The sequence below is a fragment of the Dicentrarchus labrax genome, unplaced genomic scaffold (genome assembly GCF_905237075.1).
Source record: "Dicentrarchus labrax unplaced genomic scaffold, dlabrax2021, whole genome shotgun sequence".
NCBI classification, from domain to species: Eukaryota; Metazoa; Chordata; class Actinopteri; family Moronidae; genus Dicentrarchus; species Dicentrarchus labrax.
In genome coordinates this window covers 9,545,406-9,568,583 of record NW_026136712.1, presented here as the reverse complement: position 1 = coordinate 9,568,583, position 23,178 = coordinate 9,545,406, and the positions used below count along the sequence as shown (strand labels likewise).

Below are 23,178 nucleotides of genomic sequence, written 5' to 3'. Positions count from 1 at the left end.
TTTTGTTGGGAACTGGATGAAAAGGGACATTGTAAACATAAGCAATATATGTGTTTGAGTTTGCAGGAGACAACCAAAGCACATCACAAAAGCAGCTATGTTGACAGATGGCCATATATTAACCCGAACACACAACAACTAACTCTATATTTGCTTTATTTGCAAAGATAGTTCCATTTCCCACACGCTTATTCTGCCGCCCATCCCTACGCCACCACCTGACCTCTCTCCTCATCTCTCATCTTTCTGTCACACAGGGCTTCTTTCGGAGAAGCATCCAGAAGAACATGGTGTACACTTGTCACCGGGAGAAGAACTGCATCATCAACAAAGTCACCCGCAACCGCTGCCAGTATTGTCGGCTGCAGAAGTGCCTGGAAGTCGGGATGTCCAAGGAGTGTGAGTATAAAAACTGTCTTTCCCAGAATGCCCTGCTCCCACGGGGCTCTTTGGGTCATGCACAGATCTCATCATGGTTGTTTAATCCCAGAGGGGTTAGTATGATTGTTACCACTGCAGGAAGCCTTTAGCCGCAGTATTTGTTGACTTTTGTTCCACTACCAACATTGTATATCAGCTGTGGCAGTGATTCATTATTATTAATTTATGAATGCACTGGGTGGGGATGCTATTGGTTTTTGACATCTTTACATGGAAATTCAAAGCTGTTACGGTTAAACATAAATGTATCCTGCATGGATACTTTTAGTAGATTTTTTAGTCTGGAGGTTTTCGTTTGCAGAAATACCCAATGTAAAAGCGAGACAAAGGGCAGCCGTGGTGCAGACTGGCAATAACAGTCAGGGTGTCGCCAGGCTTGGCAGGCCTCTGTGATGAATATGTTCTCACCTGCCGAGAGTGAAAGAGCAGGCGTCTGCTCCCATCATTGCACCCCCGGGGCTGTGTGAACACACACACTCACACACACACGTACACGCAGGCAGTCAGACTTGATAAAGTAATTGGAAGAGGTGTGACCGCAGAGAACTCATAGGCCAGTAGGGTTTTTACCTCAGCCCGATCACATGATCACTGTTGCACGCAAACACACACACTCACTCGCTTGCTATCATTTTACACATTACCCGAATGTGTGACACATTTTTACTCATGAATACTGATAAGTACGCTGTAATAGAAACGGGCCCATGCAGAGCTAAAATACAGCGCCTCACTTCCTCTCACAGGCACACACCTGTTTAAACTCGCATGCAGACAACCTCCATTGCTCCATCCCTCTCTGCCTCCTGTCTTCCCAGCGCTATTTACCTCATCTTTCTGGTACAGTGAGTGCAGGGAGCGCTCCCCATGCCACAGCACTGTGGCTTACAGTAAAAGAAGTTATCCTCTGAGCTCCTTACCTTTGAATGGGGCCATTAATCATGGTTAGAAGGATCACAGCAGCCAGCCTCTTTTACACACACACACACACACACACACACACACACACACACACACACACACACACACACAGAGGCACACAACGGAGGGATAGACTGGAGTTGGAGAGTCATCTAGTGGTGAATGATTAGTACTGCACAAGTGAAGATGGCTCAAATTGAATTTCTGAATGGAATGGAGGCTGGAAATATTATTATCGGATAGATTGCGACCCACCTCCGCCCAGATCTTTTTGGTTTCAGAGTACTGCCCAGTTCTGATCGTGGTAATTTTGTGCAGAGTGTGCAGATTGCTCGTCTTGTGTCCTCAGCAGTGACTTTGGCCAGTCAGACTGGTCTGGGCTGGTGAGGAAAGAGAGGCTGGCCATCTGGGGCCAGCAGGGAGTCGCTCTGCCTCTCACACACACGGGCACGAGAACACACGCACACATCAAAATGCATGCTTGGGCATAATTTCATGGACACGCTCAAATTATGCACATGCAAGGTGACAAACTCGTGCCGATATGAATAAAAACGCTTTAACACAAATACACTCAGACAGCTCCACTTAAACACCATACACTCTCTGTCACACACACACACAGAAGGTGGACCCCCTGCTAGGACCGGGGGGACGTCTGGGTGACCTTGTGTTTGCCGGCAGACAGCTCCAGACGACAGTACCAGGCCTGCTGCCAGGTGGCAATGCCAAGCAAGAAGGCATCAGAAGGAGGGGGGGTGTTTGGAGCAAGTGGAGGGGGGAAAGGGAAAGGCCTGTAAACCTAGTGCCACGTTAATATCAACTGACAGGGTGCGCTTGAAGAAGACCAAGACTTATGGAATAAATCCTAAAAGTTTCCAAAAGTAAAGTTAATCATATGTAGATGGCTAAAACATGAAACATTTGATGTTTTATATTTGCTAATTTATGCACACGTTGCCCCTAGCCTAGTACAGTGGTTCCATAAATGATGGTCATGACCCCTCCAAGTTCTCCTACAAAAATATGGTTTTGCTCTTAGTTTTGCTTTTTTTTTTTTTTTTTTTACTTTTTAATACTAAAATATGTATTTTAAAACGTGTTAAACAATCTGAGAGGGTAAAAATCTCACTCTTTGCTTGCAATGCACACAAATAGACTTTGCCCTGTTTTAAAGGGTCACAATATATATATACCATATAGGTTGTGAAATACTGGATTTTCAAGCAGCATATTTATATAAGAAGCACATTTCAGCCAAAGTTACTTCATTGCCACTGCTGACACTCATCTCCAGTCTTTTTTTTTTGTCATCAGGGATAATCATATGGTTCCGTTACACAATCCTTGAAACCTCCAATTTATGTTGTTGAGTTCAGACCAGCCATCTACCCAGTACCTCCCTCCCTTTATCATCCCCAACCCCCCCCTTTTTTTGTCTTCTCACAAAGCTATCGCTCACATGTTCCTCGAGGAAGGTGTTATTCAGCGATAGAAAAAGTAATAAAACTAAAATAAGATGAAGCGAAGAATGATGGAGAACAGCGCGAGGGGAGGATAACATCATAGTAGTAGAGAAAGATGAAGGCTGTGAGAGGAAAGAGTATTGAACCCAGTGTGAGTGAGAATGAAAATCTAGTTGAGTTGAGAGAGCAGAAGGGGGGAGGAGGGATGAGAGAGGCTGGAGGACAGAGAGAGAGGGAGAAAGTTTCATCACTGTCGATGGTGGCTCTGCGCTGCAAGCAGCAGGAGCAGGGGGAACATTGACATTTTTATCTTTCCATTGAATTTAATCTGTGTGATGGACGAGCTGCCAGTGCTTTAATTTTCCTCACACGAATTATCCCTGTCTGCCCACCTCTCTCTGTCTTGTACACAGACACACACACACACACACACAAATACACACCGAGGCACTAACAGAAATTGTCTATTAACTGCACACTGCAGCTGAAATCCACTATGAGAACAAGTGATTGAGTGATGGCTGTGTGTGTGTGTGTGCTGTCACAGTATTCCGTGCACGTTACACGCCAGCTTGTGTAAATCATTTTTATGCAATGAACATGTAACCGCAAACAATCCAGGATGCAAGTTCCCCCATTAGCATTCATATTCTCGTAATACATTTTGAAGGATGCATTGCTTGAAGTTAACACGCACACAAACGTCAAATTCACGTTTGTTGTTCACACACACACACGCACGCACGCACGCACGCACATAATAAAAAACAAGGCAGTATTTCTTTCATTTTCACTCCCCTGCTACAGTCCTCCCCCCACGCCCCACCCCACCCCAAGTTATTGCATGTGGCAATTCGCCATGACAGATCGCCAGTCGCGCCTAATAGTTCTTTAATGACTTCATTAAATTGTGTTGTGCGGCTTATGATTGTGCTGCCAATTTGTCAGCGCGGGTAATGTCTGGGCGCTAGGGATGCCCCACTTTTATTTGTGAATTAATTGGACATTGACTGTGTTGCTGCCCCCCCCACCCCTCCCCTCATGGCAGACAGGACACAGATTCCCAATCAGCTCCACAAACAAGGCTGGCCCGAATATGTTCAGCAGCTTACTACAGTTTTATGCAGGGCGTTCCTTCACTAACTAAGCCATAATTTGCTCTTTAAAGAAAATGGAAGTGGGAAGCATTTTACTGTTGTGCTTGTTCCCACTGTTTATAAAACTGTCCCATTATACTGCATAATATGGACTTTTTGATGCATCTTGTGACACTTCGCGGTTTCCTACTGCCTACCACATGCGTACCAATAAAACTCTGGCAAATAATGTATTACCATGCTCTATGCTCAGCAGGTCCTTCATTTCTTGTTTTGGTGAGCAGTGCTTAGCAATAACATAGTACAGCATCAGACTTCCAGCCCCCTCCCTCCTCCTTCCCTTCATGTTCTCCCAGGCAGGGAGGCCTGTCTGTGGGCTGATGGATGAGCACCAGCACCGAGTGGTGCATCCCTCCCTGGCCCCGGGCCATGCCCCTCTGTCACAGACACTGATCTCCCATCAGCCTGAACGCTCTCACCCTTAATGGTCAAGGTTAGGATTAAGACAAGGAAAATCTGATCTTGGGTCAGTGGCGAGGGAAAATTCAGGTACCTGGAGGGGAGATAGAGATGTGAGGACTGATAGAGATGAGTTTTGGAAAGTGGGATGATTTAAAGCACAAGAAATACAATTTTGGAAAGGGGAGATGGTGTGCATTGGTGAAAATGAAATGAGAGGAGGAAGGAAAAAGAGCATGTGTTGTAGAGAGAGAGAGAGAGAGAGATGCGAGAGTAAGACAGAGAAAGCTGGAAGGTTTTTTCCTGTATGGGCTCAGCAGCCGAGCCCTTTTAAAACCATTAGTGGCAGGATATTTGTCATATTATGTTATTAGATTAGCCGGGACCCCTAATGAAAGCTGTGGCAATTTGTCAGCCTTATGGATAGCTCCATCCACCACCACTATTTATCAACTAGCACCCCATCTCACCCATCCCGCCCCCACCCTCAACACACACACATACACAACCCAGTCATAGCTAAACTGCACCCCCAGTCTGGATGGGCTGGGAGAAATGGATCGAGCCAGTAATGGGATTCCAATGCTAAACACCCCGCCTAGTGTTTTTTGTCATTTGGGGTGAACACACTATTCTCAGCCAGATCGCCCAGAGGGAAACCACATTGGATTATTTCAAGGTTTTTTTTTCCTCCCCCCCCCCCCCATTTCCATAGTGCTTCTTCGATGGAGCTGTCTCACCACATTTATCTTATAGCATCGGATAAGAGAAGTGATGCTGTGGTTGCTGCTGCCGTGTGCTGCAGACAGAGCATCCTTTCCTGCTGATGACTTTGCCTTTGATCTTGATCTCAGTTTGCCTTGTGGTAGCGCCTATATAGGCTGTATAATTATGAGCTCATTGTAATACCTTTTCAAGCAATCTGCACTGATTGAATTGGTTAATGATTGACTATATATCAGTAATTTTTATGAAAATTAAATAACCTTGTCACTTGTGTAATGTTGTGTCAGCTACTACTGTGTAGCTGACATGCAGTATGAACTTCTGTTTGAATTAATTAAAGTTTAGATATTAAGCTTGTCAAGAGCTGAAGCCAAAATGTCTGTCACACATACTAATCCTTTCTGCCTCTCTCCTTTGCTCCCTGTAGCGGTTAGGAACGACCGGAACAAGAAGAAAAAGGATGAGAAGAAGCAGGAGTGCACAGAGAGCTACGTGCTGAGTCCCGACACAGAGCAGATGATCGACAGGGTTCGCAAGGCACACCAGGAAACTTTCCCCTCTCTCTGCCAGCTGGGCAAATACACTACGGTCAGTAGCATGACAATCTGTCTGTTTCTGTATTTGTTTACCTTTGTTAGCTGTAGCTTATTTTCAGCTGCACTTGTAATCAAATGTATCTGGATATATTTAAAAATGTCCCCACTTCTTCCCCTCCTTCCAGACTAACAGCTCAGAACGACGTGTATCCTTGGACGTAGACCTGTGGGACAAGTTCAGCGAACTCTCCACCAAGTGCATCATAAAGACAGTGGAGTTTGCTAAGCAGCTGCCGGGCTTTACAACGCTTACCATCGCCGACCAGATCACTCTGCTCAAAGCAGCCTGTCTGGACATCCTGGTAAGAACAAAGGCCCCTGCATTTCATTCCCAAAATGTCACATTTTTCCACAGATTGTTAAAAGAAGTCGACTAGAGGGGCGGTTCAAATTTCTAACCAAATCAACAACCTGTTTTTTGTCTCTGCTGTTCCCAGATACTCCGGATCTGTACACGCTACACACCAGAGCAAGACACCATGACGTTCTCAGATGGACTCACGCTAAACCGAACCCAGATGCACAATGCTGGCTTCGGTCCCCTCACTGACCTGGTTTTTGCCTTTGCCAACCAGCTCCTCCCTCTGGAGATGGATGATGCAGAGACAGGGCTGCTCAGCGCCATCTGTTTGCTGTGTGGAGGTATGACCAGTCTCCTCAACACGCGATGAACGCCAACTGACAGTTTGAAAAAGCCCAAAACCATGCAGTCACATAGTCCAAGTGGTAGCTTTAATAAGAGAATAAGAGAGTGTCACCCCGTTTATGGAGGAAATAGCAGTAGGCTGGCTATGCTGAGCTCTGTCACTGAGCACCACCTAGTGGCTGACTGTATTTATGACAGAAGGGTTATTGACACTTTTTCTGTACTTTGTGTGTTTATCCACAGATCGTCAGGACTTGGAACAGGCCGAGAAGGTAGATATTCTGCAGGAGCCCCTCCTGGAGGCGTTGAAGATTTACGTAAGGAGGAGGAGACCCCACAAACCGCACATGTTCCCCAAGATGCTGATGAAGATTACTGATCTGAGAAGCATCAGTGCTAAAGGTCTGTGGTCAACACTAGTCTTACACTTCTCAGATGAATTTAATATGTATTTTTTAGGAACTTTGGTAGTTAATATTTTCCCATCTCTCTCCAACCCTCCCTGCAGGAGCTGAGCGTGTCATCACCCTGAAGATGGAGATTCCCGGCTCCATGCCCCCTCTCATCCAGGAGATGCTGGAGAACTCGGAAGGCCTGGAAAGCGGGGCCGCAGGCAGCCGGCCCAGTGGTGCCCCCCCAGGCAGCTGCAGCCCCAGTCTGTCCCCTAGCTCTGCCCAAAGCAGTCCAGCCACACAATCGCCGTAGTAGCGGCCCACCTTTTTATTTTTCCTCACGATACTCTCTGTCTCCACCCTCGACGTTCTAAAGAGGAGGGGCGAAGGAGGGGGGCCTTGACCCTGACTGCTGAACACAGGAGACCAGCAGAGCCAACCCTCCTCCTCTCCTAAACACAAATCCCCACCTCCTGATCTGCTTTCCCTCACTCTGGAGCACCGTCCTGATGTGAGGGGAGGCAAGGCCGGGGCAGGCCGGGGCAACAGGATGCCTCCGAGAGACCACACCGTAAACACTGCTGATGACTCATCCTCCTTCTCCCCCCACTCTCCTCTCCACTGCTGCTCCTCCTCTCTCGACCTTTCTCCAAAAGACTCAAGGAAACAAATCTGGATGCAGTGGAGACCAGTTTCGAATGGAACCGAGAGTGGGCGGGGCACCATGGGACAAATATATGAACAAGGACAATGCATACAGACTGACTTGACGAACACCAGACACTTTTTTGTTGTACTCTGAGGCAGACTGCAAGCTTGGGACTTGTCAAAAGACCCCCCCTCCTCAAAGACTCTGGGTCTTTTTTCTTTTTCCAACTTCAAAAAACAGATTTCGTACAAAAGATATATAAATATATATAGAAAAGTTTAGGAACTATTGTGATTGACATGTCCAGAACAGAATGGCAGGTTGAAATGAGGACGTGTTTTCTGAGATTAGAAATTGTTGTACTCCTTCACTGTTTGAATCTTTTCATACCCATAGAGAGTATTGAGAGAAACGTTTCAGTTTTATCACATTTGTACATTATTCTAATTAACAACAAGGAAAAGATGTTGTAATTTCTCTCCAGTCTACACATACAAACACACACAAACAAAGACATACACACACATAAATGTGCACAGAAAACAAGTCGCAATGAATATCACCTACTATTCCAGGTTGGATTTGTTTTCCTTTTTTTCTTTCTTTTTTTTTTTTTTTTTCTTCCACGAGAATGGAAAAAAATGATTGTATGAACTAGGTTGTATGATATGGTCACAGGTCCTTTCAAGAAATCAAATTAATGAAGATTCATTATTAAGGTGTATTTTAAGTAGCCTTTGAGTTTGTGTATATAAGCTGTATTCATTTCTTTAAAACTATGAAGAGTTTTAGGCTTCACCTGACTTTTTTTTTTTTTTTTAAGAATACCTTTTATGTGTTTTGTTTATAGGTTTGTGATGCAAGAAAAGACATTTTGAGCACATTTTACTGAAGGAAGTTCTTTCATGTTTTGTGTCCTACTAAATACTGGACAGACCCTTAACCAATCACTGGCTGTTCAGAATGTGGCTTTCACAAACAATTTCAATCTCCTCCCTCCCCATCACTTTTAAAACATGTTTTTTACATACAGTAGATAACAAAGTAGCACTCCAGTCGGGGCATAGCTTTTTTGGCCATGTAGCAGAAAGAAGATGGTGTTTTCTGAAAACGGTGAGCTTGGTGTCACTTGTAGCCTGCCAGGTATAAGTACGCTACAGCAGCTCAGCTTCAAAGAGAGAAAAAATGTGAAGAATGGTGTACATACACACTGTATTAAACACAAAGTGATTTTCAGTCTCTGAATGGATCAATAACCCGCAGTGGACGGGAAAAGACTAGATTGTGGTGATCCCTCTGCTCGGTCAGTGGTCAGGCAAGTGAAGGTCCCAAATGTGATGTTTGTCAACTAAGTCCTCACAAAGTCCCCCCCCCGGGCAACCTGTGGTAGAAACAAATATGTGACTTTTTGCCGGATCCAGAGCAACCTTGCACCCTGCGACTCACTTTACGCCAAAACGCCTTCACCGTTAACACACGTCATCTAGACCATCATTACTGTACACACGCCAATGTCTCAGGAAGGAATCATTTTGTGTGCTTGGCCTGGTCTTTGTATATGTTCTGTGCTGCACCTCCAAACCCTCCTGTCACAGATACACACACTTCTGCTACTGAGCCCCTGAACTTTTCTCCAGTCACTCCTTTTTTGTTAGGCCTGGCAGACCAGGACTTGTGCAGAGAGACACAGACCCTGACCCTGCAGCGTTACAACATAAGATGCCAGTGTGGAGTCTCTCTGAGTCGTTCATGTGTTCTTTTTATTTGTACGGTCAAAAGCTGCTTTCATCAGTTAGGACTTCACCTGTCCAGAACAGCGCACAACTTTTCCCTCCACAGCTAATCTGGAATAGCAACAGACACACCGTCAGTTTGAGAAGTATGGAATATGTTGCAATTTTGTCAAGATTATCAAGCGACTTTGGAAAAAAAACAAAACAACAAAAAAAGATCAAAAATAAAACCAACATTTAATAATTATTAAACGTGTTTGTGTTGTTCACGTGTGTCATTCTTTTCATTCTGTCAGTAGGTTTTCATACTTCATATCCACAGAAAGACGTTTAGGGAAAATCAGAAGTCACTTTTAAGTTTATTGACACTTTGTTGAAGCCTTGATATCTCCTTTCTTGTGTGTAGAAATAACAAAGCACTGAAGAGACTGATAACAAGGTTTCACAGTTCACATTTAAATTCAATGTTGCCATCACCAAATGGATAAATACCAGAATCTTCACCACAGTGAGCTTAATCAAAATCAGCATTGAGGTTAGGTTGAAGTGAAACCTTGAAATAAGAAATGCACTGAGAGTCATTTAACTACTTAAATTACTTCAGTTAGTAATGCACAAAGGATTTTTTTCAAAGTAATTGTGTTGATCTAACCTGCTGTGACAGAAAACTCAATCAATTTGTGTTAAACTGGTACAGCAATTCAGTTTTTTCAGTGTAACACATTTTTACTCATAAAAGTTGAACAGATATGAGCAGTAAAACACACCGGAGGGCTGTACCAGATTTAACTCGGGGTTATCAAGGAAAGTCCGGTTTGACAAACTGTTGTTAAACGGTGAATAAGATGTCAGTTTAGTCTGTGTCAACTTCACCGCATGAAAGGGGAGTGTTCATGACATAGGTTCTCTATTTGTCTCTCGTGGACTCTTCTATTTGTGATATGATTGAATACGACAGCGGTACATTTTCCAAGATTAAAGCGGTAAAATAATGAAAAACATATCAGAAATTGAACAGTTCATGAATGAACAGGGATTAAAGCAAGAAAGTGAGCCTGAAAGGTTATTATAATCCCTAAAGCACCGGGGCTGAGGGGTTACCTGTGTGAATGTAATGCTACTGTTAGAATAAGTGTACAGTCAGTCGCAACAATCACTCTAAATATTGTAAATAAAGTGTTCTGTATATAGGCCCAGTCTGTGTATATTAAAAAGTATTTCTATAATGTGAATGATCTGCAACCGCTTAACAAGCCTCTTTGATTTTTATAACAATTGAATGGGAACATAATAAATGCATTCCGGCCCTTGAAGTTGGCACACATACTGAACTCCCTCAGATGAGAATCGATATCTCTGATAAAGAACACCATCCGGGTAAACTGGAGGATTGTGACTCCAAACACCCTCACCCTCTGCAGGGCACCTATTATATATAGGGTATTTATATGGTAACATCGAGTTAACCACGAAGATAACCCTGCTCGGACTAGTTTAGACATGTAACATACCTCGGGTAAAATGCATCCACCTTTTGTAGCACGAGTTAATAAGGAAGTTAGACCTGTTGCCAGTTACCTCGCGAGATGAAGATGACACCAAGATCAAAGAGTAATAGTCACTTGTGGGTGTGCACTAGGCTCAGAGAGACAAATAGGTCTATGTACATGACTTTAGGCCTAAAATAGATTGCTTCCAAACTAGTTGCCTACCTAATCTGTCTAGCTCTTCTCACCAGTGAAGCAACATAAAAGAAATCACATATCGACAGTGAAATAAGCTGCAGGCATTGCAGAGTAGATTGTCAGAACAGAATAATATTGTTTTCCCATATGAACAGACTCATTCTGAGAGCATATTATGTTCCAAGTATCGGCATATAAACCTTTTTCACTAACGTTTGGATTGAAAAAGTACAGGTGTAACTAATAAAATTAATGATTAATTTTAAAAATTAAATGTTCTTATGTGAAAAAGATCTATTATTATTATTATTATTATTATTATTATGTACAACAAATACAGCACTGTGTAAATATACTATGCTGTCCTGTATGTTAAGGTTAAACTCATGAACCAGCTGACAATCTGTAGTTAACTGGAGCCTATTAAGGGGGGTAAATATCTTTAACAAATCGTACAGAAGAGAATTATACTGATAATTATATATTTTTTAAACTAATTGGAAATGCCAAACCTGATTTCCATGAAAGAAACCGGTGACAGGGCTGTCTGGGCTCTATGCCGGAAGTACTATGCCCCGCCCTCTTACTAGAGATTGTGACGTATCAACCAATCAAAATCCTTCGCGCGGAATTTCAAACATTTTCAAATCCGTGTCCCTTGGCCGAAGTGAGATTGTTCCGCCAAATTTGTAAACAAAATAGTGCCTTTTAATCAGATTGAAGTTACATTTATTAGAGAGAACATCATAAAACCATAACAACACAGGAACACAAACAATACAGATATGTCATCCCCAAACTTAAATTAATCCGTGCATTTTTTAGGTTACTGTATGTGTTTGTAGTGTGGCGGAGTGATATCACGGCGCCTCTCTGGAAGAGCGGAGAGACGACAAGTGACGGCTACCCAAGGTAGCTTACGTTAGCCATTCGTCGATGTACATTGTAGGATACGGTAGGATAACGGTTGTACTTTTAGTCTGATATGATATTATAGTAAAATTCCTTTTCCCGGTCGATGTTTATGGATTTCCAGAAGTTGACGTGTCTTTGAACGGACTTCCAGGTGAGGCTACAACGCTTATTAATGTGTTGTCGTGCAATCTTGACCAATAACGCTCTTCATGTTTCAGCTAACGTTAATTTAGCGGTACATGTTTCACCGTAAAGGGTATCTTGTTGTGTTGTAGTCGCTAATCTCAATCTGTAGTCAACAGTAGAACTACCGAGGCGACGTTACACGTGGGTTGTTGCAGAATTGTCAGCGGTGTGTTTTAAAGTTTTAACATTATGTAACAGCGACCTGCTGATTTAAATTTTAACGTTGACGGCGAATTACGTAAACGTTAAAAACATAGCATTGTCCGGAGATATATAACGTCCGTTAACTAAGTTGGTTACTAAGTATCATTAAACAGATTTTTTTTTTCTTCGCACACATCGTGCCTTCCATGCGTTGCCTGTTTACGGGGGGGGTTCTTTCTCATGTTAAAATGCTCCATGTTACCCTAAAAATGAGACCTTTAACCTGTTTAGATAGCATTCTGTGCAGTTTTGACACGTGTGTTTTGCTAACGTTCCCAGGTAACGTAACGTAACGAAAAATGCCTTTGCATGGGAAAATAGTCGTGGTTAAGAGGAGTGGAGGAGATGGGACTGAGTTTCCTCTTACTGCAACATGCTTGTTCGGAAGGTGAGCTCAATAAAATGCATTTGGTGGTGGTTGTAATGTTATTTTGCCATGTTATGATTTTATTTTTTTTTTTAATTAAACCTAATCTTAATTGCTCTAGTTTTTATCTTAATCCTTATTTGTAAGTAAAACACGTTATGTTGGGGCCAGCATTCACAGTGCAGCCTCATGTTGGGGTTGACAGAGGTGATATATAAACCCTGTTGGTTTGGAGGCGGGCCATATGCTGCTGACGTCAGAACCTTAAACACGTGTACATCTGACTAGTTGGACAACCCTGCAGTTCCCTTTACTTATAGATTATGGTTTAAAGATTATTTAACTCTACAACGCCTCCCTCAGAGAGTCAGACACCCCCGCTCTGTAATCTGACCTGAAACAGACAATCAGAAACTGCACATGGTCACTTTACACATACCATTTTTGCACATTTTGCACATTAGAAAGTGTGACTTTAAACTGTACATTTTAATCCTTTATTTACAGATAGTATGTCTATTACATCTGGAGTATATGTAACAAAAGTAATTTCCCCCTGGAATTATTAAAGTAATTCTGATTCTGATTTCATTCACTGATTATGGACAATCGCCACTTAATACGTAGATTGTGTGATGTTCCACATACATGTATCCTTTGTTGACACTTTGTTTCTTTGTGTTCTTTAAGTAATAAAGTATATCTTCTTCCTCTTCTTTACAGGAAGCCTGACTGCGATATTCGTATTCAGCTTCCTCAGGTCTCCAAGGAGCATTGCAGGATTGACCTGAATGAAAATAAAGAGGTAACGACACATACTGAACATTACTGCACTGACCGTGTTTAATGTGAAATGGATGTCTGGAATAATAATGAAGAATTATTATTGTCACATTCTCATATTTTGTTAATCGCAATGTTAATTTGTAAGAAGTATCATTGTTTAAATCACATGTGAGTTCACAGTGGGAAATCTTCACCTAGATAGAAATATATAAAAGTTGAGCATAAACCAGTATTCTGGTTTGAGCTACTCTGGTGGACTATGTTTGAGGTGCTTTTTATGTTTTTCCCTGCAGGTCATTTTGACTAATTTGAGCTCAGTGAATCCAACTCGTGTCAACGGAGAGGCTTTGCAGCAGTCTGAGCGTTTGAAGCACGGAGACTTGATAACAATTATTGACCGTTCTTTCAGGTGAGTGTGAAGAGAAACAGTTCACCGTTCTTTGCCTTACACCTTCACCAAATGATTTTATTACCAACGTTTTCCCTTACCTAATCTGACTTAATACAATATGCAGATGGTTGACAGTTTAAAGGAAAAACCAACCCTCCTGGTTTTAATTTAAGTATAAGCTGTAAATGCAGTTTTTATTGTTTCTGCAGAGAGTTTTGCAGTTATTTGGCCCCACATTTACCCTGTTTATTTTTAATGATGGTTTTATCTGCTCATATTCACCTGTGATTCTAAAAGCACTACACAAGCTACAAATCTAAGTACAGATTAATTTTCTTAATGAGCACTTACACCACATGCAATGTTATTGGGGAAAATGTTTTCATCTTTGTCACAAAATTAAATGAAATTGGACTTTTGTTGCTAATTGTCATTTCAGGTTTGAGTACCCTCCAGCACCCACACCAAAGAAGAGGTCTTCCATAGGAGGCAAAACTGAAACCTTCAAAGTAATGAACTCATTTATCTATCACTAGAGCATTGCAACCTTCCCAGCATCTTGAGTTTTTCTACACTGCTGAATTTTACTACTTTATAAATGTGTTAATTAAAGTGTCTAATGCCTAGGTTCTTAAAGATCAGCAAGTGGGGGACACTGTGACCACTGAAGCAGGAGAAAAGAGGATCTCTGAAGTGCACACAGGTGAGTCTGTGTAGAAGTGGTTATTCTGAATTAGCTGTATTTGAACATAATGTTGCACAGTTAAGAGTCGGTGTTCCCAGAAATTGTATTTCTTTTGCACGTGATTAAACATGGTGGAATTAAAGCAATTAAAATTGATTATGTCGAATTAGACTAAACTAGATATACTTCTATTTTCTGTAGGTACAGAACCATGAATTGTCTATTTCACATTACACAGTGACTGACAACCTGTCAAACAGCCCATTTTTACAAATCATCAGCCTTTGGAGTTACATTTGTTTATATTTAGCTCAATCTATAAAACATCTGAAAGATCAGTGAAAAGGTTTTTGCAACCCCACTTTAACCCCTGTGTCCAACCCAGTCAGTTCTGTTGATAGGGATTTGATGCCTGTAGTTTTTCTTGTGTAACTATTGTTATTTTTCTTTAAATTGTATTTACACTATCAAGTGTACAATTCTGTTTTATGTAAAATGCTTTAATTTTTTCAGACCCTCATCTGAAAGATGGAACTAACCATGACAACATCCAGCGATCCCTGGAGAAAACTATGGAGTTGGAGTCAAAGGGGGACGATAGCCTGCTGCAAAACAAGACCGCCTCCCCCTTCAATGATCTGTATCAAATGATCAAGAAATCTCTGGATGTCAAGACCCCTCGAAAATCTTCTGCCAGTCTCCTCCAAACACCTACTTCCAGGTTTTGCACTCCAAAACCTTGTTCAGTCAGGAAAAATGATGGAAAACCGGCCACTTCCACAGAAGACAAAAGCACTCCTAAGAAGGATGAAGCTAAAGTCACTTCTGGAGCTGATGAAACTACTGAAGAGGCTGAAAATATAAGTAAGGGGACCCCAAAGTCTGTTAAGAAGCAGAGGAAGTCCTTCCAGGTTCCTAATACTGAGATGGCCAGACCAGAAGCTGAAAATTCTGCCACGCCAGAGGCACCTTCAGCCCAGAAGAAAAGTCGTGCAACCCCCCAGAGGTTCACTGTGTCTGAGGTTATTGAGCAGGTTTCCACTGAAACGCCCAAGTCACCTATGAGAAGGAGAAGCAAGGACGCCACACCAGCCAAACCTTCAGTGGCATCTCCCAAAACAGAGCCGGTTCGAAAGGCATCACCAAGAAACTCAGGGAAAGTTGAAAAAGGTAATAAATATGGTTTCTTTTTGAATTTGTCAAGAAAGTTAACTAAATTAAAGTATTTATTCAAGCATGTTTAAAGTATGTTTGTTACTGATACACAGTCATGTTTTCAATTCATTCATTAGTGCAAGAGAAGGCCAAAAAACGCGAAAGTGGAGAACTTGCCGCTGACTTGCCCTCACAACAAATGAAGAAGAAACGGGTTTCCTTTGGAGGTCAGCTGAGTCCTGAGTTATTTGACAAACGGCTGCCTCCTGACTCTCCGTTATGCAAGGGTGCTGCTCCACGGAGAAGCTTGTGTCTGTTGAAACCCAAACTGTCACTCCTTAGACGAGCATCAGCCATTGGCCTGCTACAGGTAAAACTATAGCGGAAGATGATGACTCAAGTAATTTGACCTGGTGTTTAAAATGCATCATATCATTTAAAATGGATTTCTTTTTTTTGTTTGTTTTTTTAGGAAAGTCCAAAAACAGGAACTCCATCACCTAAAAAGTCAAGTGCCAAGAATGCTTCTCCTAAGACTCCAACACCTGGAAAGAACTCACCAAAATCCAGGTCTCCATCTCCCAAGGCAGCAACTCCTGCACAGAAGTCACCAAAGTCAAGGACCCCTTCTCCCAAGGCAGCAACTCCTGCAAACAAGTCACCAAAATCCAAGAATCCATCTCCTTCTAGAAACAAAGTGGAGACTCCTAAGGCCAGCAAACAGCCAACACCAGGAGTCCAGACCCCTACAGTACAAGGTCGCTTCTCTGTGTCACGGATCAGCACACCATCTCCAGTTGCAGAAGAGGCTGTTACTGAAGTCACTGTAACTCCTAAATTGCCCCTGAGGAGGAAGAGCATGAAGAGCGCCTCACGGAAGACTCCCAGTATGGCAAAGAGTGCTGTAAAAGTAATGCTTAGAAGAAGTGGAGTTTCACGGGCATCTATGAAAGGTATGTTGGACCCTGAAATCTATAATGTATCTCTTTTATATTAGAAATCTTGTTGTTTTTCTTGCACAAAATTTCTGAGTCACAATATCTTTTTTGTTGTCTGTTCAGTCAAAAGTTCCTGGGCAGACACTGTGAAATTTGGACAAAGTAAGGCTCAAGTGGTTGTTCCGGCAAAAAAAACTGTCACCAAAAAGACAGTGAAGAAGGCTGTGTCCAAACCACAGGTAAAGGAAAATACTGTATAGTAATTACAAAGTGCATTTTCATCATTGTAATGTTTTTTTTCTAGTCTTGCCACTACCGTAACCTCTTAGGCCTGTTTTTATAAATAAGGGACATGTCCTATCTAATGCTCCTTGTGACTTGTCTTCACTTTTAATAACTAAACAATTTACCTTTTCAACAAAGACACAAACTGCAATGACTATATTTTTCTCAATCTTTCAGACCCCTGCAAGAAAACTCATTGACCACGTCAGCACTGGACATGCAAATTCACCTGTTACAATTGTTGTGGGCAGAGCTCATAAACAAAATGTTGTACATTCAACTGGTGCTGCTCCAAGACTGGTCACCAATACTGCCCTCCCCAAAAAGAGCATGAAAATGGACGAGGACTTGACTGGTAAATACCCTTTCTCATCCCAACAAATGGCAACACTTGTTCTTTGTATTGTATAATGGACTTCAATATTGTGCCTTGTGTTTTCAGGACTTTCTGAAATGTATAAAACCCCTGTAAACGTGAGGATGAGATCTGCTATAATCAATGAGAACAGTGCCATGAAGACACCAATGATCGGTCTGGGCACATCTGTGGTTGAACCATCAGTGTTGAACACACCAGAGGAGCCAGGTAAAGTGTGTGTGTGTGTGTATTGTTAGGAAGGTTTTTTGCATTCTGCATAATCAGTAAGACTAAAAGCTCAGTCAAATTAAGTCAATTAAATAATTAAATTGGCATAAACTAATGGAATGTGACTTTTTTTTAATTTTTTTTTTAGATGAAATGATGGTGTCACCACTTAGTGTTTCGTCTACAGTAAAAGACGTAAAATACAGCAACGAGGCAGTCCAACGCTTCCTTAATGGAGATCAAGAATCTAGCTTTGTCAGCGCCATCCCTGCCATGGAGACTCACTCCGATGATTCTGGTGAACCGCAGTGCACAGATTTGAAGACAACCTCTGTAACAACTCCCAAACAGAAGCCAGAATTACCAGAGTGTCTCACTGGAGTGAAGAGGATCATGAAGACGCCAAGACAGAAGGCTGAACCTGTCGAGGACTTGAGAGGGAGACTTCTCAAAACTCCTAAACAGAAGCCTCAACAGCAGGAGTGTCTCACTGGAGTGAAGAGAATCATGAAGACCCCAAGACAGAAAGCTGAGCCTGTTGAAGACCTGCGAGGGAATATTTTGAAGACTCCTAAGCAGAAACCTGAACAACAAGAGTGCCTCACCGGAGTTAAGAGAATTTTCGAGACCCCACAACAGGAGGCTGAACTCTTCGAAGACCTTCAAGAAAACGCTCTGAAAACTCCCAAAGCTCTAGATGCTGGTGACGCAAGTTTGGTTGCTGTTAAGGAAATTGTGGAGACACCAGCACACATGCAAGAATCTGAAATTAAAGACCTGAAAACCCCCAACGTGAAGAGCTCCCCATTGGTATGTCTTACGGGTATCAAGAGAATAATGAAGACGCCTAAGGAGAAGAGTGCTGCAGTTGAGGACTTTGAGGGACTTCAGGAGCTCATGGAGGAGCCACTGTCTGATCCCACAGGACAAACAGAGACACATGAGGTAATAATGAAAATACTTGGTTTGACTTTTTCAGTTATTTGCTTTTGGAATGACTACTGAAAGTATTTTGGAAAGAAACTGGCAGCACCTGGCAGGGAGAATGGGATCAGCAGTAGGAACAGGCAAGCCAAAACAATGATGTGAACAACACAAAAAGCTTATCATTGAGACTGTATATTAGCAACTCTGTCACTTTAGTAGAAGTAATTTGATTGAAAAACAAAGATTTTGGTTAAGATATTGAACATGAGTGCCAGTTGAGCAAGCTGCATTTGGGCATATTTCATTTTTCATGAACAAAACCGTTTTGTAGAAAATAAAATCAACAATTTATCTTAGTATTGTCCATGCAGCCACAGACTGACTATATTCAATTCACTAAATCTAACCTTTACAAGACATTTGTGTTGTCTGATGTAAACCATGGAGACGTTTTTATTTAAGTATTATTCCCAAGTGAGTGCTTGTTGTCTAAACTGATTCTGATTTTATTTACAGGTTGAAGATCAAACACCAGATTGTGATACAGATGTTGCAAAAGGTCAGTTGGGTTTTAAATGTAATAGTTGCTTCTTAAGTTGGTTTAAGACCTTGCTTGGCTTTGTTATGCAACCTTCATTGTCATGGCTGATTATTGTTTTGTTTTCTTCTCTCCTCGTTATATAGAACTAGACTTTGCGCATGAGGAGCCACAAGAGGATGTGCCATCAGATGTGATCGATAATGTTCCCCAACTTGAGATGGAAAAGGGTAAGATTACAAATATTTGGTTAATGTTAAAATACTTCTAACAAGATAATGTCAGACAAAAACTGAAAATGGACTTTGAGAGATGTGTTTTGGAAATGTTATGGGAATTGTTCATTTTGACATACATTGAGAAAGTCTGCGATATTTAATAAAAAGCTTATTCTAAAAGAATTTGTTGGAACCACAACAGAAAAAATGTGGGACATTCAGGTTATACACACTAATAAATGTCACACCTGAATGCAAACAGAGTTTATAGTTCAGAACTCGCTTAAAGCACAGAGTAAGGTTTATTCTTTGTGTATGCTGCTTGCTATGTAATTCTATTGTTAAACATGTTTGAAACCCGATGGAGGTATTCCAACAGCTAAAACCTCAAATTTTTTTGGTCCTATTTTAGAAGCGGATGCCAATGAAGTTGTAGGTGATGACCACTTACAGGAGGTGCCAAGCGTACAAAATGAATCATCAGAAGCCATGGAAACTCTCTCTCAAGCAGCAGTGGATGAGAATTTACCTGTGGATGCAGTGCATGAGACTGTATCTGAAGAACAACCTAAAGTGGAGACTGCTACTGGCAACGTCTCAGAAATGGAGACAACTGCAACAGATATTGACCATGAGAAGAAACCCGTTCGGGGCAGAAGGGCAAAAACGGTGGAATCCAAATCACCTGATGATGAACAGGAGGCAACAGAACATTCTGAAGATCCTGTTGTCCCCACTCCAGTCAGAGGAAGAAGAGGGAAGAAAACTGAAGCTGCAGCACCACCCGCTGTTAGGCAAACGACAAGAAGCAGAAATGCAAAGACCACTGAAAGCAAGGATGCTGAGCTTGCCATGGAGAAAACTGCCTCTGTGCCTTCCAAAGTCGACCTTAAGCCTAAAAGAGGAAGAAATGCCAAAAAAGCTTCTGATGATCAAGCCGAAATGGTCCAAGAGTTTGCAGCTGAAACTGAAACGGTGCCAGAACCTGAGAGTGAGCAGAGTGTTCCAGTTGATGTCAACCATGAAGCAAATGAAGCACCCCTTGAGAAGGCTGTGTTGAAACCCAAGAGAGGAAGAAAAACTAAACAACCTGTGCCAGAGCAGGAAGATGTGCCTTGTACTCACAGTGACAATGTTCCTAATGCTGACGCAGCAAAAGGTTTGTTCTGAAAGTGAAATCACTTAACAGTTTCTGACCCCATGCAGCATATGTATAAGTGAGGGAATCTAATTGCATGTGTTTTCCATTCCTGAGACAGTAAACTATTGTGAATGTCCTATTAACCAAAGCGAGACATGGTGACATTTGAATTAGCTCCAAACAAACATTCATTTTACAGCCAGTGTTTTTACAGCATTAATGTTTGGTCCTTGTCATAGTATTTCATTAGTAAAAACTAAAATCCTGACCAGTGTGTCTGGTTTTTAAATGATCAGTTATTTAATAGTTGAATGCTCAACCACTATAAATATAAATATTTTTCCTTTGTTTTCTCGTATTTTTTTTAGAATCTGAGTCTAATGAAGTCTACAGTGATCAGCTGGAGGTGGCGCCCAGTGGAAGTGATGAAAATAAATCATCAGATGTCATGGACACCCAGGCACCTGCAACTGAGAGCTTACCTGAAGTGGAGACTTGCACAGTCACAGAAATGGATGCAGCTGTCGTTCAGAAGAAATCTGTTAGAGGCAGACGGGCGAAAGTGGTGGAATCTAAAGATCCTGTTGTCCCTGCTCCAGTCAGAGGAAGAAGAGGGAAGAAAACTGAAGCTACTGCACCACCTGCTGTTAGACAAACGTCAAGACGCAAAAATGCTAAATCTCAAGAAAGCACCTCTGATCAACCTGAAATGCTACCAGAGAAAGCTGTGGAAACACTGGTGACTGAGAATTCCAATGAAGCAGTGAGTGACCAGACTTCTCCCATAAATACCCACCAAGATGAAAATGATTGCGTACCCCCTGCAGAGGAAGCTGTCGTGAAGCCCATTAGAGGTAGAAAAACTAAACCAACACCGGTTGAGCCACCTCAACCAGAGCAGGAGAAAAGTGAAGTTGTGAGTGATGAGCAGCTTATGGCAGAAGCTCAGCCTCAAAAGACCAATTCTACTCTTGGGAAACCCAGACGAGGGAGAAAGACAAAACCTGATCCTGTTGAAGAAAATGAGGTGGCAGAAGACACAGTTGTCACTGTGGAGACCAAACCACTGTCTCAGCCTCCAGTCAGGGCCAAGAGGGGAAGAAATACCAAACAGGAAGAAGAAAAGCTAGAGAACGATGAGAAGACAACTTCAGCTGAGACAGCTAAATCCCAGGAGCCAGTTAAGAAATTGAGGAGAACCAGGAAGGCAGAGCCAGAACATGTAGAACCAAGAGAAGAAGTCCAAACTGTTGAGGTTGTTCCAGAGGAACCTAAAGCTCCGTTGGTTGCTGAGCCAGTGAAGATGGATGAACAGGCTACCGTGGCTGCAAAACCCAGGAGAGGAGGGCGGAAAGCAAAAGCAGACACTGAGAGTGAAAGCCCTGCTGAATTCACTGAAGTCCAAGAGATCCCCACAGTCAGCTCCACAGACAAACCCAAACGGGGTAGGAGAGGGAAACAAGTTGCTGTTGTACCAGAGGAGAAACCTGAGCTGGAGGCTGAAGAGCAGAAGACAGCTGAGCTGGATGCTCCAGTCATTAAACATAGCAGAGCAAGGGGGGTGAAAAATGAGGTTTCACAAGCCATTCCAGCCAAGAGAGCCCACCGTGGTGCGACTCTTCCCGTCAAGGAGACTAACGCAGAATCCACAGTCCAGGTATCAGAGGCTGCACCAGCTTCAGTAGAGCCAGCCAAAAGGGGGAGACGTGCAGCAGCAAAGCCCACAACAGATGATGCCAGTCCCACTGAAGATTTAAGCAATGCTGTCGTGGAAGACACAAAAATGTCCAAAAGATCTGTCAAGTGGAAAAGTGACTTGGAAGTCTTCAACATTCCAAAAGGAACACCTGTAAAGGCGGTCCGAGGGAGGAAATCAAAACTTGGAGACCAAGTTGAAAGCAAAAATGTGTCGGAAGATGCCAGCAAAACTGAAGAGAAGGATCTCTCAGATAAAGTTGTCGAAGCTCAGCCCGCCAAGAGAGCCAGGCGAGGGGCAAAGGTCGCTGATGTAACCATTGACGAAGCGGAGTCCACAAGCGAGGTGAAAGGTGTTGAGGCTGAGACGCAGCCAAAAACCAGAAGAGGAAGATCAGTAAAGAAATAAAAGCCTTTGTATATATTCAGAATCATAATGGTTTTTTTCCCCTTTTAAAATCTTTTTGTACTTGTCATTTTTTAGATTGTACTGTGTTTTAGAAAGTAGTTTTATAGACTGAAATGAAGCACTGCTTTTTTTTTTTGTTTTCAATTCAGCAGGGAATCTCGTATTAACCATATATGTTGTGACAAGTTGTATGTTATTCTTTACTTCATTACATTGCAGATATTTTTATGGTGAAAAAAGTTATTAAATTTTGTGTACAATGGAAAAAAAAAATGGCCTGAATTTGTCTGTGTCCAAAGCTGTCTTTGGTAAGCCAAACACCCGTATATGGTGTTTAAGTGTCTGGGGTGATCATTTACCAAACTGCTTGAAAGACATTGTAAAAGCACTGATACCTGATATGTATCTCATATGTAGCCTGCTGTAGATACAGAAGCTGTTCTGTTGACTGGGCTTCATTTTCATGTTTTTGTCAGTTACTGGAAGGGCTGGAAGATGAGACAGAAGAGATGCCATTACATTTGCTGTCATTTGTAACTTAGTGTTGGTACAGGTCTGATTTTTAAAAGCTGAGGCAAGAGGAAAAATAAGATTGGTTTATTCCCAGCACATAAAACATTACTTTCGAGCAGGGGTACGCAAATGTGAATTGATAAATGGACGAGAAGAGAACAACTCCACTGAGCTTCACTTATTTAAAGGCTTCAAGAAAACTTCCTTGTTTAAGGCCTCTTTCAAAACATTTGCCATTTTTCAGACATGACAGTTGAATTAGGTTTAGGTAGGTTACGTAAACAGTACGTTAATACATTCCAACATTCACTATAGAGCAAAGTTAAAATAAGCACATACGTGTCTCACAGAAAAGTCTCAGGTAAAGATTATTCGCATTGTTTCAGGGTTTGCAACACAAATAGATCAAATTAGACTGACCGGAACTT

General features: G+C 42.1%; 2 protein-coding genes across 8 annotated transcripts in view; both read left to right on the top strand.

Annotated features, from left to right (window-relative positions):
* Positions 1-9,382, top strand: part of raraa (retinoic acid receptor, alpha a) — a 136,331-nt gene extending 126,949 nt beyond the window's left edge. For all 6 annotated transcript variants that reach the window (XM_051418804.1, XM_051418802.1, XM_051418800.1 and 3 more), the window contains 6 exons: positions 258-399; positions 5,538-5,698; positions 5,832-6,008; positions 6,144-6,348; positions 6,596-6,754; positions 6,861-9,382. In XM_051418804.1, coding sequence (XP_051274764.1) covers positions 258-399; positions 5,538-5,698; positions 5,832-6,008; positions 6,144-6,348; positions 6,596-6,754; positions 6,861-7,057 — 1,041 coding nt within the window. In that variant the 3' untranslated portion in view covers positions 7,058-9,382. The remainder of the gene's footprint in view (positions 1-257; positions 400-5,537; positions 5,699-5,831; positions 6,009-6,143; positions 6,349-6,595; positions 6,755-6,860) is intronic.
* Positions 9,383-11,708: 2,326 nt separating this feature from the next.
* On the top strand, positions 11,709-22,510 carry mki67 (marker of proliferation Ki-67). 2 transcript variants are annotated; one of them, XM_051417624.1, is made up of 17 exons: positions 11,709-11,877; positions 12,396-12,504; positions 13,207-13,288; positions 13,563-13,678; positions 14,100-14,169; positions 14,288-14,363; positions 14,859-15,515; positions 15,638-15,870; positions 15,973-16,453; positions 16,562-16,677; positions 16,901-17,078; positions 17,166-17,309; positions 17,458-18,254; positions 18,753-18,795; positions 18,921-19,004; positions 19,405-20,151; positions 20,502-22,510. In XM_051417624.1, exons 2-17 carry the CDS (start codon positions 12,416-12,418, stop codon positions 22,235-22,237), a joined length of 5,649 nt encoding a protein of 1,882 aa, XP_051273584.1. In that variant the 5' UTR covers positions 11,709-11,877; positions 12,396-12,415; the 3' UTR covers positions 22,238-22,510. The 2 variants fall into 2 exon arrangements, with proteins under 2 accessions (XP_051273584.1, XP_051273585.1); XM_051417625.1 differs by lacking the exons at positions 12,396-12,504; positions 13,207-13,288; positions 13,563-13,678 and having other exon boundaries at positions 11,714-11,877.
* The last annotated feature ends 668 nt before the right edge of the window (positions 22,511-23,178 follow it).

Bases quoted from the DNA above. Each gene is read 5' to 3' on its own strand.
- mki67 (XM_051417624.1), top strand. From the start codon at position 12,416: ATGCCTTTGCATGGGAAAATAGTCGTGGTTAAGAGGAGTGGAGGAGAT. The intron at 15,871-15,972 runs GTAAAACTATAG...TTGTTTTTTTAG, and splicing joins CAGCCATTGGCCTGCTACAG to GAAAGTCCAAAAACAGGAAC. The intron at 16,678-16,900 runs GTAAAGGAAAAT...TCAATCTTTCAG, and splicing joins AGGCTGTGTCCAAACCACAG to ACCCCTGCAAGAAAACTCAT.